This window comes from Pygocentrus nattereri, chromosome 18, assembly GCF_015220715.1.
Source record: "Pygocentrus nattereri isolate fPygNat1 chromosome 18, fPygNat1.pri, whole genome shotgun sequence".
Lineage (NCBI taxonomy): Eukaryota > Metazoa > Chordata > Actinopteri > Characiformes > Serrasalmidae > Pygocentrus > Pygocentrus nattereri.
The window spans coordinates 10,541,460-10,559,640 of NC_051228.1; the positions used below are offsets into that span (position 1 = coordinate 10,541,460).

An 18,181-nucleotide genomic window follows, 5' to 3' on the forward strand; every position below is an offset into this window, starting at 1 on the left:
ATGTGAAGTTGTTGCTCACTTTAAACATTCAGCCTTGGCATTTTCCTGCCAGATGTACGCGGCAGTTTTAGACTTTTTCTAAAAAGACAATTTTAGACTTTTACTTCATGCAGTCACTATTATAACCACTTCCCCAATATGGATGGACACATAGGCTAATAAAAATGGAGGTAAAAAAGTAGGCATTTGCAACCAAAATCTGTTTGATTGAGTATAATTTCAAAGTATAAATGTTAATATAGTGACATTTGAAAACTGTCTTTGTAAAATAGGCTGTAGAGAGACTGCATTGTCCTACCCATGTGGTACATCACTGCCTGGTTTTATGCACAATGTTAGCAAAGCTGCTGTTGCTGGGTTTCTCAGCATTGTCTATAGACAGAGTTGTCTGTAGGGGCTGCATTTCAGATCACGTCAATAAGCCAGAGTGTTTTCGTACAGTGTTAGGTTTTGTCCAAATGTGATGGTGTAATCAAATTATGTCTGGAATCGAGCAGTGTTTGGCTTTACAGGACATTACACTACAGCTTCACCAACCTTTTAAAAGACTCCAACAAAAGACTTGCAGCTCGACATGTGAGCACCTCTGATGTGATTTCTGCAGTCACTGTTCTACAGAGACTATTGTTGAAAGAGACAGATGAGGATCAAAACTATGAAACATACTTTACTTACAGCTGTGCAGAAGTGCTTTTTTGATGTGGAAGGAAACCCGCTCTTGTCCACTGCAAATTAATGTATTTGTACACGTGTCTTTCTTTGTTAAATTGTGCTAAAAGACCTTGTGTAAAAGATACAGAAGTTCTCCTCAGCACCGACTAGCTCCATTGCTAGCGTTAGTGTTACCTCATCTGAAGGGGCAGCTTCCATTGCTAAAACCTCCCCTTTATTAGACACGAAAACACGCTGCTTAATGTTGAGTCACTAAACCATTTCCCTGGTTTGTTGAATGAAAGTTATTGGTTTTTTGCTTTTAAATTGCTTTAGATTCATATTTTGTCACTTCTTAAAATTATCTGTCTGTACTAAACATTTTGGAAAGCCAGTTTATTTTTTTGACATTTTTGAATGTGTGCGTCTACATTTTCCTTTGTACTGCCAGAGACGTTATAAAGGAAGAGACCAGTCACTGGCTGAAATATGAATGGGAAAGCTGGTAACACTCAACATGGCATCTATGGAGAAAGAAGAAATAACAGTCAGCTTGCTGGTTACGCCGCGAGTGAGGAAAGACCCCCCCCCTCTCATTGTGGAGGTCTTTGCAAGAGCAGTAAAAACAACATTTAGAAAAAATACAATTTCTGTGTGTTACTGATCCAAACAGCACAAACTATAAGCTCAGATATAATTGTCAGATTTTGTCAATATTTTTGAAACCGTAATTTGACTTTCAGTTTTGAGTATTATGGTCTCTCCCACTCAAAAAGGTAGAAGTCTGGACTTGAAGGGCTAGAAATAACTGCCCTGTGGCGTTGCAAATATGGCCACAATGAGTTAACAGACTTTCTTGTATGGACTTTGGTACTACTGAACATTTTAGTCTTGTAGCTCAGGTGTTATGAATGCTGACTAGCTACTAACACTTCATCATCAATATCAATGCTACACTACTTACACTATGTGTCTATAGGTATCTAGACAGACGTTTTTAAATGTAATTAATCCACTTTAAGGTCACCCATCACACACACAGGACATCTAATCTTATTTTCTCAAAAGTATGGTTATCAAGATATTTTGCTGAAATGTTTATCGTAATAATGTTTCTCCATATCGCCCAGCTCTAACGTCATGGATGTGGTCTGAGCTGATGGCTGTTGGCCATTGTGCCCTTAAGCAAGGCACTAAAGCTGCTGCAGGGCGATTGTCTCTACAGTTGGTTAATGGAAGTCGCTTTGGGCAGAAGCATCAGCTAAATGGCTAAATGTAAATGGTAGCCGCTGTAAAAGTAGCTGCTTTCTTCAATTACATTTTAAAAGGCGGGGGGACGGGATAGAAGTGGAGGAAATAGTGGGAAATGCCACAGTATGGTACATATCATTAATTGTGTTTCTTACTACTTAACCTGCTGATGATGTGAGATACTGTAAGCAGCATGAAGATCCACAGAACAGTAGCTTTTCTTCAGACAGTGTCGGCTGACACCGCATTGCATCATACTGACCTACAGGCCATTATTATAATAGCAAATACTTCCTTGGTGACTGGCTGAACAGTTATATTCAATACAGTGTCAGTGAGTCTTCAGAGGGCTTTTGTGTCTAGCTTTTGGCTCTGAATTATGAATAACATGGTCAAAGATATTTTTCACATTCTCCAAAAAATGAGGCTTGTTAGCCACGTTCAGAGCTTTCCATGTATTTTATGTTCAGACTGCAGATAAATTGGATTTGTTTCTCAAATCACTTCTTGTGGGACGACAGTCTACACTGTTATTTGCAAGTGATCAGATCAGATTTGTGCGTCTAGACATCAGTAACTTATCTTTATGGGCTGCTGTGGTAACAACGTAGGCCTTAGTAACTACAGAGCTACCCTGGTGACTCAGATTTCAAATGAGGCTACAGGATGGAGGGGACCAGGGGATCCAGCCACATATGATAGTGGCTCAGGTCGGTTTTGAAAATATCTGAAAAAAAAGCTCTGAAAACATGAGATCTGAGTCACATTAGGGCAAAAAATCGGATTTGTGTCACTTCAGCCTGGTAATGTGAATGTAGCCTTTGAAATCTGATTTGAGTGGCCAGAGCTTCCAGACTAAGACACATCTGTAAAAATCCAATTGGAATGTATTGTAAACCACCTCCAAACGTGGTTTGGAACCAGTTTGCAAAAAAAGTGTTTTTTGCTGTCTAGACTAGCAGAAATCAATCTGGATGCAATCTGAATATGCCAAAAATCTGATTTGGGCTGTCAATCTGGACATAGCCTAAGAATAGTGGTCATTCAAGGGCTTCTGAAGAAGTGAATTATCTAGAGCAGGAGAGGCGGATTGTGGTTAGAACTAGACTGTGCAGGAAGATCTTCAGGACCAGAGTTGGCCACCGCTAGCTTAGATGATGATGTTTAAAACCCACAAGGTGGTGGTTCAGTCCAAAGATAAGATGGCATAATGACTTCATCAGTGAATAATTATATATAAAGTTGTAGAAAATAGGAGTGGATGAGCTCATTTATATCACAACATTGATACAGTACTGTGCAAAAGTCAGACTACTCTTCATTGAATTCATTCCTTTTAGCAATGACGTATTTATGAGACGATGAAATAGTAATAATGCCATTTCTGAGGAGATTCGGTGTAAGATGTAAGATGACCCACTTGCATGAAGAAGGGAAAAGTGGAAAAATCTAATTTACCAAAGTGGAGTTCCAAAAATGGTTACAAGATACAGAGAAAATGGGATTCCTAACAACCACCTGAAAGAGCACCAAAACTGCCTCCATCAGATAAACAGTACTTAAAGCTTCATCTTTGAGACACTGGAGAAAATCAACCATTTTTACATCATATCTAAAAAAAATCTACAAGTGTTTCTGTCCATCCTTCCACTGTGAGATGCCAGCTCAGCACTATGACTCTATAAGGATGTGTAGCTGTCAAGAAGCTCTCAAAGAGAAAAAGGAAATGGTGAAAAAAGTGCAAACCAAGCAACTGGACTGGCCGCCCCATTGTACTGTGAAGTAGCAAGGCTACTGAAAAAAATGGACGCTGTAATAAAGGCAAAGAATAAACACAGTAAATACTGAAAAAACTGATATTATGTTTACTCAGTGTTTTGGGGGTCAGGCTATTTTTGTATCTTTGTATTTTTGGGCTAAACATAGTATCACAATTTGATACAAAAGAATCCATATCATGTGCAGAATCGCTTTAATCATCCCAGTATAATTTCTGAAGCAAAAAAATAAATAAAACACCAGGTGTGAGACGCTTTAAAGACACAAAGTGGTCAATATTTGCAGTGCAGTGAACGAGCAGACATAAATATGGTGGTGTAGCTGGAGGACTGTGGGACTAGTCATGTGGGCTGCCTGTGCCAAACTCCTCCAGTTCAAGCTGACAGCCCTAAGAAGTACAGGACCCAGAGAGATCTTTGGAGAACAGCCGAAAGTAGAGGACGTGCAATCAGGGCGGCCGCTCTTTCTATAGTTGGGAAGCTGAAGCTGAGTTTTTAAAAGCCCAAAGCCGGGACTTTCTGTTTGCTGCCTCTTTTTGTTTCTCTCCTACTTTCTATTCTGCTCTCAGTAATGAGCAAAGGTCAATGTGTTTGCTCTCTCAGCCCGTTTCAGTGTCAGCGGCGGTGTCGGTTACTGAAGTACTTACGCTTGGCCTTTCGCCGCTGTCCTAAATGCCAAAACAGGCTTGTTATTCCACCATAAATATAACTAACCAGTATAAACAGTGAACTCCAAATGAGCTGTGCATTCTAATAAGGGCTACCATTATGCTGAAGAACATGGTGACGAGGTCAGTGCCATATGCAAATCAACGGTTAATGGGCTTGTCAGCCACTGAGTGTTTTAACTCTTTTTATGTTAGGAGAGCTGTGCTGTTCTGCTTTGTGTTTCCTGTCAAAGGTGGTCTAATGTTAGTTGATTTTATTCGTTTATTTTGTAAAACGCTGTTGCACAGCTGTCTCTTTGGATGATGGATGAATTCAGTTGTATGTGAAATGGTTCAATTCTACAATTAGTGTTACACTAATATGTTTAACAGTTTATAGCAGTGCTGGATGAAGTACACAAACCATGTACTTGAGTTAAAGTAGAGATTCTCAAGGTAAAATATGACTCCCTTTGAAGTTGAAGCTCCTCCCTTTAGACCTCCACTTGAGTAAAAGTACAAAGGTATTTGCTTTCAAATGTACTTAAGTATCGAAAGTAAAAGTACTAAAAGATTAAAAAGACTTTAATGTCCTGTTATCATTTTTGTAACAAGACTCACTTCATGAACTAATTTTAGATGGAAATACTCATCGCCTCTCTTGGTAAACCAGTCTTTTAATAGAACGTCGTTAATTAGTGATGCTTACGTCTATTAAAATGATCATAAGCACAAAACACTGAAGGTAAACAGTTTCCATCAGGGAGAACCGAGTGGCTCTGAAATCACTTTTTACACACAAGCAAAGATTCAGTTTCAGATTTATTTGCAGCTTAGTTAGAAGTTTAAGTTTAATAAATAACGTAGGTCTCTGTTCATAAACATAAACCAGCCCAAACTAATTTACTATAAAATCAAATAGTGTTTGTGTAAATTCAGATAAAAGAAACGCGCCAGTCATGACTGCATATGTGTACATATTTCTATATTGTGCTCTATTTACACAAAGTTAGGTTAGGTTAAATTTTTATGCTGCAGAACTGATGTTGAACCGTGTGCTGCACTGGGTTGGTGTGTCCAACAGGTCAAAACAAGCTCGAAACAAAGTGACCGCTGTGCCCTGATTGGTGTTCTTGCTTTGCGCTTCTTTTGACATGTTACGTTTTTATACACACAGAAACCAAAAGGAAGGACAGATTTCTTAGAATGTGGTGGAGTAAAAAGTCAGATATTAGACTTTGAAATGCAGTGGAGTGAAAGGAAAAAAATCACACTAAATGGAAAAACTTCAGTAAAGTAAATATACACAAAAAAGTACTTAAGTACAATAATGAATTACATTTACTTCGTTACTGTCCACCACTGGTTTATAGACACAGGCTTTATAAGTGAATCGATCACTCTTTACTTGAGAGATCTATGCGTGTGGTGGTTTAGGCCTGCAGTTTGCACAGTACAAACTGTTAGTATATAGGCGTCCATTAGTAGCAGAGGAAAAGGACTAGAGTGCATTTTGAACTTCACTGATTTGTTCCTTTAACGTTAGCCGGCCTGTGAGTGAGACTGAGTGACTTACTCGGCTCCTCAGGCTGATCCTGCTAAATCCACCTGCCACTGCAGCTCCGTGCGCTGCTCTTTTGGTCATCCTCCTGTCCTCCACACATACAAACATGCGTTCCACTCCGCACAGGCCACCATCTACCACCGTACAGCCTGAGCTCATTAGCCCGGCTGCTTCTCATCCTGATTTCAAGTGATGTTCCTCTTATCTCAAATGTCAGTCAGCTAAGACATGTTTGGAGTCTGATTTTGCTTCTTTCATTTTGAACTGGAGCTGCGAGGAGAACATACTGGAGCTAACAAGTAATTAAAGCTTGTACCGCACCAAGTAGGCCGGTTTCAGCTAAACGGTCAGCTAAACGTACTGGAAGGCACAGTAAGTTGTTTGTATGAAAAAGATATTTCGGTCAGATACTTTTAAAATTACTTACAAAAAGGCAGAATGTGTTAGTTTGTGCTTTCTAGTTACCGTCCTTTAGTCCGGAAAACCAACCAAAATGCACTCAAGATGGTTGCTAACTGTGCTACATGCTTTTTTGTATTTTTATAGTTAACAGTTTGTCGTTCACTATCAGAAACCACATATTCAAGTCTGTTTTAGATTACTGAACGTTATTGACACAGTTTTAGGCAAATGTGTGATGATTTAGCTGTGCTGTTTGTCAGTGCTAGCTAGTAAAATGTTACCTTCCGTTTTCTGTTAGCTACTTTAGCCCTTTTGCTCCAGCACAAAGCACTTAACACATATGCTCAACACAATTGAGGTAAGGGCAAAAGGTATGGTCATTTTTTGCCAGTGGATTTTAAGTGCATTCTGTGCTCAGTTCTCCTGTGATTTACATATTATAGTGATGGGAAGTTGATTCCAAAGAATCGATCCCTCGACTCAGACATGCCAGTGAGCCAGGCTCAATTCTTGACCAATAACTCTGAGAGTCAAAACGCATGCAGTGGAATTGGTTTGAAGATTTTGATCGGGGCGTATGTAGTAACTACTGCCCACCAGCTGCTGTTAGCACAGACTCTCCTTTTTTGGTATGTCCTGCACCGCAACTATTGATTTTCTTCAAGATTAGGGTTCCAGGTGGGGGTGGATAATAAACGACATTGTTTTATTGTGATGGAGATGTATTATGAGCATATTGTGGATAATGGACCTCATTCGCCATAATCTAATTCAAACAATCTACACACACTCAAGAGCAGAAAGGCGTGAACAGTTCTGCAGTGTAGCCTCTTAAACTGATGATTGGTTCCAAAATGCACTTCGTTATATTCTTCATAACATTCATATTTCATAAGCTACAGTCAAAAGGTGGGTGTCGTATGAGGCTGTAACTGTCTACTTTCCAGTCAAATAGATGGTGATGTCATTTTAAACCCTTATAATAAAAGAAGCTGAACTTTTTCTACTGAAAGTCGACTGATTTTTCTATAAACTGTAAACAGATGGCATCTCTTCAGTGATCTGCTTTGTAAAAATGATTTTTATGAAATAATACAAAGAGCATCTGAGATTTTTGCCTTTCAGCAGTAGATTGTTAGCAAATAGCAATATGTGTATGATCATAAACATATGTTCTGTTCATTTGAGGGGAGATTTTATCAAAAAATCAAATCAAATAAAACACTTACTGAATAATTTGCCTTGGTTATGTACATTCAGATGGACAAACCAAAATATACCCTTGAGAATAAGAGGTTAAGAACACGCCATGAATCTGACATGGACTTTTTACGTAAGACCTTTCTCAAGAACAAATTTAAGAAAAAGCGTAGGAAGATATTGGTGAATGAAGACCACTGTGACTACTAAATGAAACGCTGACTAACTACATGTTTCATTAGAAAGTGAGTATAATTAGACCTGTTTAATTGGATTTAGTGCAACTAGTAAAACATAAGAAGAAAAATCAATGTAGGTGAAGGCTGGCTTCTTGTTTTTTGACTCTAATTTTCGCATTCTTAAATGGCCCTACAGTTACCTTTAATGTAAATGCAGCGTCATTTAAGGTGGAGCACATATACAATGGAACACAAGCTCAATGAAAGATGCAAATTGATACAGAATTAAAACTTCATTCATTCATCTTCTAAGCCGCTTATCCTTGTGGGTCGCTGGAGGCTATCCCAGCAGTCATTGGTTGGAAGGCAGAAAACATAGGTCAGAAGTCCAACACAGGGTAGACACAAACCTACCCACCCACACACACACACACACACTCCTAGGGCCAATTTAGCATGTCCAGTTCACCTGACTGCATGTGTTTGGACTGTGGGAGGACAGCTGGAGATCATGCACAGAAAGGACCCTTCGCCCAGCCAGGGAATCAAACCCAGGCCCTTCTTGCTGTGAGGCAACAGTGCTACCCACTGCACCACCAGGCCACCTTTGAAAGCTCTCATTTTGTGAAATAGGCTGATGGTAAGATGTGTTGAAACATTAGTTCACTGCCATCATTTGTCAAGCTGTGTGGTTGTCAAGCTTACTCGGTACAATCTGTGAATGGTAATATCACTATAATCTCTAGGTACTCAAAAAAACAATGTTTTGGTTGTTCTAATATCTGCTATACTCCGTTATGACTGGCTCTGTCGCTATCTTGGTTAAAATGAAGTGCAATCAAGGAATCGACTCCATCTATTTGAGTGGCAGAAGTCGAGAACCAAAGTTGCGCATCACTGATATCATAGCATTTGTCGCAGCCTTTTAAATGCTTTATGTTTAAGAGGCGTGTCACAGCCAAACTGGAGCTTTTCTTCAGCCACAGAGCTGCACGACTGAGTAACGGGGAGGCTGTGAACGGCTGTTTCAGGGCTTTGAAATCAGCAAGGCAGTAGAAGTCCGTGCCCTCTAGAGCAGGATTTAAAGGTCTCCTATAGGGAAATGGACTCTGTTAATACACTGAGGCCGCACGGATTTAGAATACCAACGACGCTGCGCTGTGAAGAGACCTGTTAGCAAACGGAATTGAACCGTCTCTCGAACGCACCCAGAAAGACAGTCCTGATGGGGGGGGGGGCTGCATTTCATCATATTGTCATATTTCATATTTCATCTTTTATGAAATGGCGCATTTATCTGCATACACACAAATACGCACTAGAGGTGAATAATAACCCACTACATGATGACTGTATAACAGCTTGCTTCTTAATGAAATATGTTGATTAAATCTTAATCTCACCGCTTCTTAATCATCCGCTAAAGGATTGCTTCACAATTTTCGCACGAATGCCGAGGGGGAAGCTGGGAAAATTGTTTCCTCTCTACACAATCCCTTGACAGATCGCCTCCAGATATGAGCGGCGCATAATGCAATCTGTTCAGCTTGTCTCACTGCCTTTCACCTCTCGGTATGAGAGTCATATAACAAGAATCTTCTGCTCTCATCATGCTGGTTAATTTTTTATGGAGGACTACACTGGACTGGAGTGGTGTTCTGATCATCTTTTTAGAAAACTTTGAAATATGTTTCTTAATTGTAATGTGTCAAGGATCAGATGCATATGTTCAAGGTGGGGTGGGTGGGGGTGTTGGGAGGGTTGTATGTAGCTGAAAATGCGTTTTTAGTGGAGGCCATATACAGTACCCATCAAAAAGTTTGAGCACTGAATTATAAGCTGCACTTATTTTTATTGTACTTCACTGTGTATTGTAGTTTATTGTATTGTATCTTATTGTTATTGTATTGCATTGAATGGCACAGAGTTCTGTGTTCAACTCTGTTTCTTTTTCTCTTGGTGTCTGCAGTGACATCTTGTTTCTAGCAGTATCTGAGCTCAGGACTGTCTTTTTCTCTAAGCTATTGGTAACTAGCAAAGATACTTTTTCTTGATTGAAAGCACTTTTTGTAAGTCGCACTGGATAAGAGCGTCTGCTAAATGTAAAGAAAGTGTTTTTCATCATCTTAAAGAGAATTACACTTATTTCTACTTATCTGCATCATTAGTTCCACAGGTGGAATTCCACAGGTTTTTCCAAACTTTCTACATAATTCCGTGGTTGAGGTGTAAGCGGTCATTCCGAGTGATTCGCTGTAAAGTGGTTTAGCGTGGACAAACTTACGGACACAAAAAGCCATTTTATTTCCAAAACTGCTAAACCTACATGTGTCTTCTGAGTTTTAATATGTAAGCTTAAACGGTAACATAGCTGTAAATCTGAAAAAATAAGCTTTCTTTGGGAACTCTATTATACTTTATGACACCCTGCATGTACTGTTTAGAGCACAACCTTCTCAAAGATATCATAAAACAGTGTCTCAGGTGTCAGGCTGTGTATCTGAGAGCATGTCATGTAATAACTTTATGTGAGGGAACTTTCAGAAGTATTAAACTCTTCGGACGTCTGGTTCCCGCTACCACCACTGTGAAGTTTCTCTGTAATTGAGAATTACACATCACACTACTCTGAATGACTTTGTTTAAATCTTAACTATTTGATTGTGCAGAAATGATGTGAAATTCTCAGTTCTAGAGAGACTCGAGAGAATTGTTCACAGTGGTGGTGATAGGAACCAGATGAAGAGCTTAATGCTTCTAAAAGCGATTACATGACATTCATAACACTGACACTGTTTTAAGATAGTTTTAGATACACTATATTTCCAAAAGTGTTCACTCACCTATTCAAATCTTTGAATTCAGGTGTTCCAATCACTTCCATGGCCACAGGTGTATAAAGCCAAGCACCTAGGCCTGCAGACTGCTTCTACAAACATTTGTGAAAGAACTGGTCGCTCTCAGGAACTCAGTGAATTCCAGCGTGGTACCGTGATTGGATGTCACCTGCGTCCACTTGTGAAATTTCCTCGCTACTAAATATTCCATCAACTGTCAGTGGGATTATAACAAAGTGGAAGTGATTGGGAACGACAGTAGCTCAGCTACGAAGTGGTAGCTGAGGTGCATAGTACGCAGAGAGCACCAGCTTTCTGCAGAGTCAATCGCTACAGACCTCCAAACTTCATGTGGCTTTCAGATCAGCTCAAAAACAGCATAGAGAGCTTCATGGAATGGGTTTCCATAGGCGAGCAGCTTACATCACCAAGCACAATGCAAAGTGTCGAATGCAGTGGTATAAAGTACAGTGAACTGGACTCTAGAGCAGTGGAGACGTGTTCTCTGGAGTGATGAATCACACTTCTCCATCTGCCAATCTGATGGCTAAGTCTGGGTTTGGCGGTTGCCAGGAGAACAGTACTTGTCTGACTGAATTTTGCAAAAAATTGTGTAAAGTGTGGTGGAGGGGGGATTATGGTGTGGGGTTGTTTTTCAGGAGTTGGGCTTGACTCCTTAGTTCCAGTGAAAGGAACTCTTAATGCTTCAGCGCCAAAGGATTTTGGACAATTTCATGCTCCCAACTTTGTGGGTACGGTTTGGGGACGGCCCCTTCCTGTTCCAACATGACTGCGCACCAGAGCACAAAGCAGGTTCATAAAGACATGAGATGAGTGAGTTTGGTGTGGAAGAATTGACTGGCTTGCACAGAGTCCTGACCTCAACCTGATAGAACACCTTTGAGATGAATTAGAGCGGAGACTATGAGCCAGGCCTTCTTGTCCAACGCCAGTGTCTGACCTCACAAATGTGCTTCTGGAAGAACGGTCAAAAATTCCCATAAACTCACTCCTAAACCTTGTGGAAAGCCTTCCCAGAAGAGTTGAAGCTGTTATAGAAGCAATGGGTGGACCAACATCATATTAAACTCTATGGATTAAGAATGGGATCTCACTCAGTTTCATATGTGTGTGAAGGCAGACGAGCAAATACTTTTGGCAATATAATGTAAGATTTTGGCCTAAACCATAAATTTCATAACATATACATCCATATTGAAGAGGGACAATCTAAGGCAAAACAGCATTAAGAGAGAACTATTGTAGCTTTTGCTGTTATTTTACATCGAAAACATCAGATCACATGTAGGTTCACTGATTGTTTTCTCTAGTAAATAAAATGGCTATATTTGTGTTGTAGACATGGCGACCCCTGGTTCCCATCACCACCCTGTAAAGACATCAGAGTAGTTCAGTTTATCTACAGTGTTGACTTTCACATTCTGAATGAATCATGCAAAAATTTTGAAAAATGCTCTTTAAGGACTATTTAAAGCTGCTTCAATGCTTGATACTGATTTCTGAAACAAATAATAATAAAACATTAAGGCTCCACAACAATACCAGATTATACCGATATTTAATTATGTATTTATTGTACTCAAAAAAGAGCAGAATGTTTTGGTAACGCTTGGACCTTTTCCCAGGTTCTGCATTATATAAACTATTCAATTTTGGGATATACGTGCAGATATGTACATGAAAAATATCAGATATCTGCATCAGCCCACAAATTCCATATTAATGAGTTAAAAAAATGAAGTCATGAACAGTTTGAGAGCTTGAGAGCATGATATGAGGGTGCAAAGCTGCATTAAAGCAAAAGGGGCTTCATCTACAAATCTACAGAAGGAGATAGTTTTGCTTTGAAGATAGAATGAAAGATATATTTGTAATCCTTTTTTGGTCACTGCATGATTCAATGTGTGTCATTCGTTTTTGATGTATTCACTAATTTTCTGCAGTAATAAAAAAATGAATGAACTGTACACGCAACTTGACAAACTGTACGCTCACCTTCCACTTAAAGGGGAAGTACAAAATGTCTGGATGATTTAATGGTTAAGATGTTAATAGAGTCAATCAGAGAGGTTTGATTTGAAATGGTTCATTGTAGGGAAACTGACCCAGGCAGAATTGTTCACAGTGGTGGTTATAGGAACCAGACTTCAGAAGTGTTTAATACCTCTAAAAAAAAAAGTCCAGCAGATTAGCTGAAGAGATAAATCAGGTGTGCTTGAATAGGAAAATCACCAAACTGTGCAGGAATTCAGCCCTTCAGGACTAGAGCTTCCCACCCCTGCTCTAAAAGTTACCTCACAAAGACATTAAAGAATTGTTTACCGATACGCTGCCTTGGGACTGAGACACTGAGCTAGGTCTGCATTTCCCTGGATTCCCACGGGACCAGTGGGACCTGCCACAATATGTTTTGGCGTGAGACAGATTCTCAGTGTGGTGTATGGGAGCGGGGCAGGAAATCAGCCCACTGTAGGCTGCAATGGGCCAAAGCACACATGAATAGAAATCCTATAAAATGAATGACTAATTAATGAATTTTCAGCACTTGAAGTTACTTTACAGTGACCTTGTTGACAATGAGAATAATATATTTATGAATAGACTGTGTCAGATATTGGACGTGAGTTTGCCTTGACAGAACTGCACGGGCAGGAGCGGGACAAAGGATTCTGATTGTTCTCCAGGAGCAGGATGAAATCTTGCATAAGTGGGGGGAGGGGACTGAAAAACAGTTCCACATAGACCTGACACTGAGTGCGTTTATATGCTCTTAATAATCCTGATGACTGTAGAAAATCAGAATTTGTAAGTAATCGATCAAAGTGTTTACATGCACTTGAGTAATCAGATAATGGAAACATGAATCAGGCAGTACTCAATGTTTCTGCTTTGCAACTGGCCAATAAACTCACAGAACAAGATGTGGTGCAAACGGAAGAGCTTTTTTAACATTGCACAACTTTATGTGTTAATATTAATATACATCATCTAGAAGATGAAGAACATTTGAGTTCTCTGTTTTATCAAGCATATAATTTTAACAAGCATGTTCCGGACTGTTTTGTTGCCATCTCCCGGGTGCTGTGCTTTTGCCTTAAAACATCCTGCATATAGAAACGTGTTTTAGGACAAATACTTCCTAAAGAAGTACTTCCTTTTTTTTCTTCAGATTTACCACTATTTTACCATCATCAGCATCACATCTAAAAACTCAGAAGACGTGTGTGGGCTCACTGGCGGTTTTGGATAGTAAATAAAATAACTTTTTGCATTGTAGACATTGCAACCCCTGTTTCTTGTCACCTCCATTGTAAAGAAATCAACATCAATAAGTTTTTCAACAGTGTATCATTTATCATTTATCATATTCTCTTTTAACTCTTTCACTCACCAGCCACTTTATTATAAGACCAGACAATTTAAGTCTACTACGTAGGACTACAATTACATGCTTCAGCCCTGTTCTCATGCCACCCTCTATGACATTCCTCATTTGCCAGATTCTGACCTCATGATCGTGATTTGGGCAGTGGATCATCCTCAGCACCAGCACACACTCACGTGGAAGTGTGTGTGTGTTGTATGACAGAAGTGTTGCTGAGTTTCTACACACATCAGCATCACTGCTAGGTTAAGAGTGGCGTTCTACAATCTGTGTCGGTGTTTACAAGGTCTTATGTGTTGTATTGCTACTTTTACATGTCAAGTAAAATCAATCAACCAATCAATGTCTCTCCTGAAGGGGCTGGCGGCTGGTCTCCACTAGATTCAAACAAGTATCAGTGGCTGGAGATCAATCTGGAGGAGCGGACAGAGATCACTGCCGTGGCCACTCAGGGCAGGTACGGCAGCTCTGACTGGGTGACCAGCTACCTCCTCATGTTCAGTGACACGGGCCACAACTGGAGGCAGTATCGGCAGGAGGACAGCATTGGGGTAAGCAGCTCAAGCCTATCATCACTTTGTTCTCAGTTGGGGTCATGTAGGGCATGAAATATAATTTGACATTCTCTGAACAAGTTCAACTCAGCCCACTGCAACAAGATTAGATTTAAAATCCAACTGTAGTCTGACAAAACTCTGTCCAAACCCGACTCTAGGCCAGTAACATTCTGGACCCTGAGAAAAATTCTGTCCAAACCTGACTGTAGCCAAAGAACATTCCATAGCCCAGTAGCTGTAACTGTAGCTGACAAATGTATGTCCAATCCAATTACAGCTTTACAAAATTCTGTCCAAATCCAACTGTATCCAGATCAAATTCTGTGCAAATCCATCTGCAGCCCAATAAAATTGTATCCAAATCTGACTGTAGCCTGATCCCTGATGTACGCAACAAAAATCTTCTCCAAATTCAACTGTAGCCTGATCGAATTCTGTCTAAATTTAATTGTAGCCAGCAAAATTGTCTAAATACAACTGTTGCCAAAAACATTCTTTCTAAATCCAACTGTAGCCATAGACATTCTGTCCAAATCCAACTGTACACAACACAATTTTCTAAATCTAACTGTAGCCTGACAAAATTCTGTCCAAATCTAATTGTAGCCAGCAAAATTGTCCAAATCTAACTGTAGTCAACAGCATTCTGTCCAGTTCTAACTGTAGACAACAAAATTGTCTTAATCTGACTGTAGCCTGACAAAATTCTGTCCAAATACACCTGCAGTCAGACAAAATTATGGATAAATCTAATTGTAGCTGAGAAACTTGTCCAAATCCAAATGTAGCCCAACAACATTCTGTCCAAAACCAACTGTAGCCCAACAACATTCTGTCCAAAACCAACTGTAGACAACAACATTCTGTCCAAATCCAACTGTAGACAACAACATTTTCTAAATCTGACTGTAGCTCAATAAATTTCAGTCCAAATCCAACTGTAGCTGACAAAATTCTGTCCAACTTTGCCCTGGCAACATTTTGCCTGAACCCAACTGTAGCCGACAAAATTCGACCCAAATCCAACTGTAGCCGACAAAATTCTGCCCAAATCCAACTGTTCTGAAATTCTGTTCAAACCCGACTTTAGACTGTCAAAATTCTGTCTTAACCAAACTGCAGCCTGGTAGAATTGTCTGAATTGACTGTAGCCTGACCACATTAAACTCAGGCATGGTTACAGACAAAGTTTCATCAGACCCAATAATATTGACTCAATTGGGTCAGTAATACGTGGTTAGCTTGTTTTACCATTGTCATTAACAACTTTCTCAGTTAATCCTGGTTTAAATTAATCCTTGTGCACATGCACAAGAAAGCATACTTTCATTACCCATCAAATCTCTGCTCATCAAATGGTCAGGACAGGACCCCACACAGAGCAGGTATTGTTTGAGTGGTGGATAATTCTCAGCACTACAGTAACACTGACGTGGTGGTGGTGTGTTTCTGTGTGTTGTACTGGGACAGGTGGACAGCAGTGCTGCAGGAGTCTTTAAACACCTCAGTGTTAACAAGGTAGGAGAGTGTCTAGAGTGGACAGTGAATGGACGATGTGTTTGAAAACTCCATCTCCACTGCTGTGTCTGATCCACTCATACCAGCACAGCACACACTGACACAACATCACCAGGTCAGTGTTTAGAATGATCCTCCAGCCAAATAATACCTGCTGTGTGGTGGTCCTGTGGGGGACCTGATCATTGAGGGTAAAAAGGGGCTAACATTCTACACAGAAAGTTGCTGGTTTTTGCAGTATGAATTGCTTCCTTCATTTTTCATGTGATTGAAAGTACAAACATCACAAAGGGGATTCTTGATTGGCCAGAAGCTTGGCCCTGATTGGTCAAAGAGCTGTTTATGATCAGACATCCGAATTTCACCTGTTGTTGAGCAGGTCAGGCGTCCAGCATGTATGGCAGTATATTGATACACTGTCATGAGACAGAAAATCCAGGGTTATATCTAGTTAAGTTCAGAGTTAGTTGGTTAAACAATTCAACTTGGTGAAACAGACCCCTGGAGCCCATTTACCTTGAGGTCTCTGCTGAAACTAATTATCAAGCCCTTGCTGAGTTGAAGTGGGTATGTAGCAGTAAGAATCCACTGAAGCATTCAGAACATGGGTACTCCAGGACCAGTATGGAGGAACACTGGCCTACGTTAAACACTGTTTCTACTTCGCCCTGCGTCGCTGAAAAACATGAACATTCGCATAAAAAGATGATGAAAAGGGCCATTTTCATGAAGTGCCCATTTAAATAGGCTCTCGTGGAAAATGGAGCCCACTCAAAAGCATTTAAAGTTGTTTCATCGCCTCCAGTAGGCTTTGCCGACTTTGACATTGACAGTAAATAAGAGTTGCCCGGAGCTGGCTTCAGGAAATGTAAATGGATGTAGCGTGCGCTGCGGCGCTAAGGGAATGTTCCGGCTTCTTTTTTTTCTCATTACAGCTTTGGGTGGGCCGCTTCATATGAAATAGAAAACGCCACACAGAGTACTCCTGGGTTGTTCCGACATTGAAAGGCGAAGGGCTGAGTGCCTGTTTTCCAATCTCCCCCTTGATCGTGTGACGAAAAAAAGTGGGCAGGAGTCGTGAAAATTCTCCAGCCGCGTTTTTAACTGATCCTAATTGCCGCAGTCAATCTGAGCAGATTCACAGTCTGCCTCGCAAGCCACAAGTCATGTTTTCAGCTTTGAATGAAGAGGCGCCTTGAGTCGTTCTTGTGCGCCTCTTCCGCTACCGAAGGCTTGCAGCAGCTAATGCTGGAGGATTTGCACCTTGACTCCCCGGTGCATTTCAGGAGGGCACTTTAAAGCAAATGAGCTGCTCTTCCTCAGCAGGAAACAGTGCAATTTGCTCGGCTTAACGCTCCACTTCACCAGACGCCTGATCCCTTCAAAGGCGCTGAAAACGCTGCTCAACCTAGAATTAGACGGCGCTAAGGAAGTCGCATTTGCGCTCAATTCAAATACAGTATGGAATAAAATGAGCGTACAGCACTGCAAGATTAAAAAAAGTTGGTATTCAGGCCTCAGTCTTTCTTTCCTTCATTTTTCCTGTAAATGGCGGCCATGCCCTTAACTGGTGAGCGTCAGCGGGTATTTTTTTTGCTGAGTTAAGTTGGGCCTTATTGATTTCCTTTAATACAGGCAGGTGATTGGGAATGCACAGACCACTCTTCATGGTGGAAATGCTAGGCCTGAGTAGTGAATAGGTCCTGTGTTTATCGATCCCTGGCAGTGCTGTGAAGTTGTAATGCCTAGGTTACAGGTGAGTCTCGGTCCCAATAAGGGCTGAGCAGTGCATCAAAAAGACCCGTAGAGCTTAGTATGCACCAGTTTGGTGTTATAGATTCCACATTTGATGTATAGATGCTAGCAGTATGTAAATGCCTGAATGTACACTTGTTCTCCTACAGATTCCAGTTTTGATTTATAGACTCTAGTACAGCAGTGCCCAGTCCTGGTCCTGGAGAACTATAACCCTGCAGAGTTTAGCTCTAAACCTAATCTAACTCACCTGATCCAGGTATTGAAGGCCTTCAGAGGCATATGAATATTACAGTCAGATGTGGATCTGAAGTCTCCAGGGTGGTAGATCTCCAGGACACGATTAGACACCCCTGCTCTAGTAGTACATTTAGGCCTAAAAGTACATCAGCTTTGGCCTATAGATTCTAGTTTTGATGTATAGGCTGTAGTAGTA

General features: G+C 40.5%; 1 protein-coding gene across 2 annotated transcripts in view; it reads left to right on the forward strand.

Annotated features, from left to right (window-relative positions):
- cntnap3 (contactin associated protein family member 3) overlaps positions 1 to 18,181 on the forward strand; it is a 212,306-nt gene that overhangs the window by 53,409 nt on the left and 140,716 nt on the right. For both annotated transcript variants that reach the window (XM_017681680.2, XM_017681681.2), the window contains exon 3: positions 14,273 to 14,466. In XM_017681680.2, coding sequence (XP_017537169.2) covers positions 14,273 to 14,466 — 194 coding nt within the window. The remainder of the gene's footprint in view (positions 1 to 14,272; positions 14,467 to 18,181) is intronic.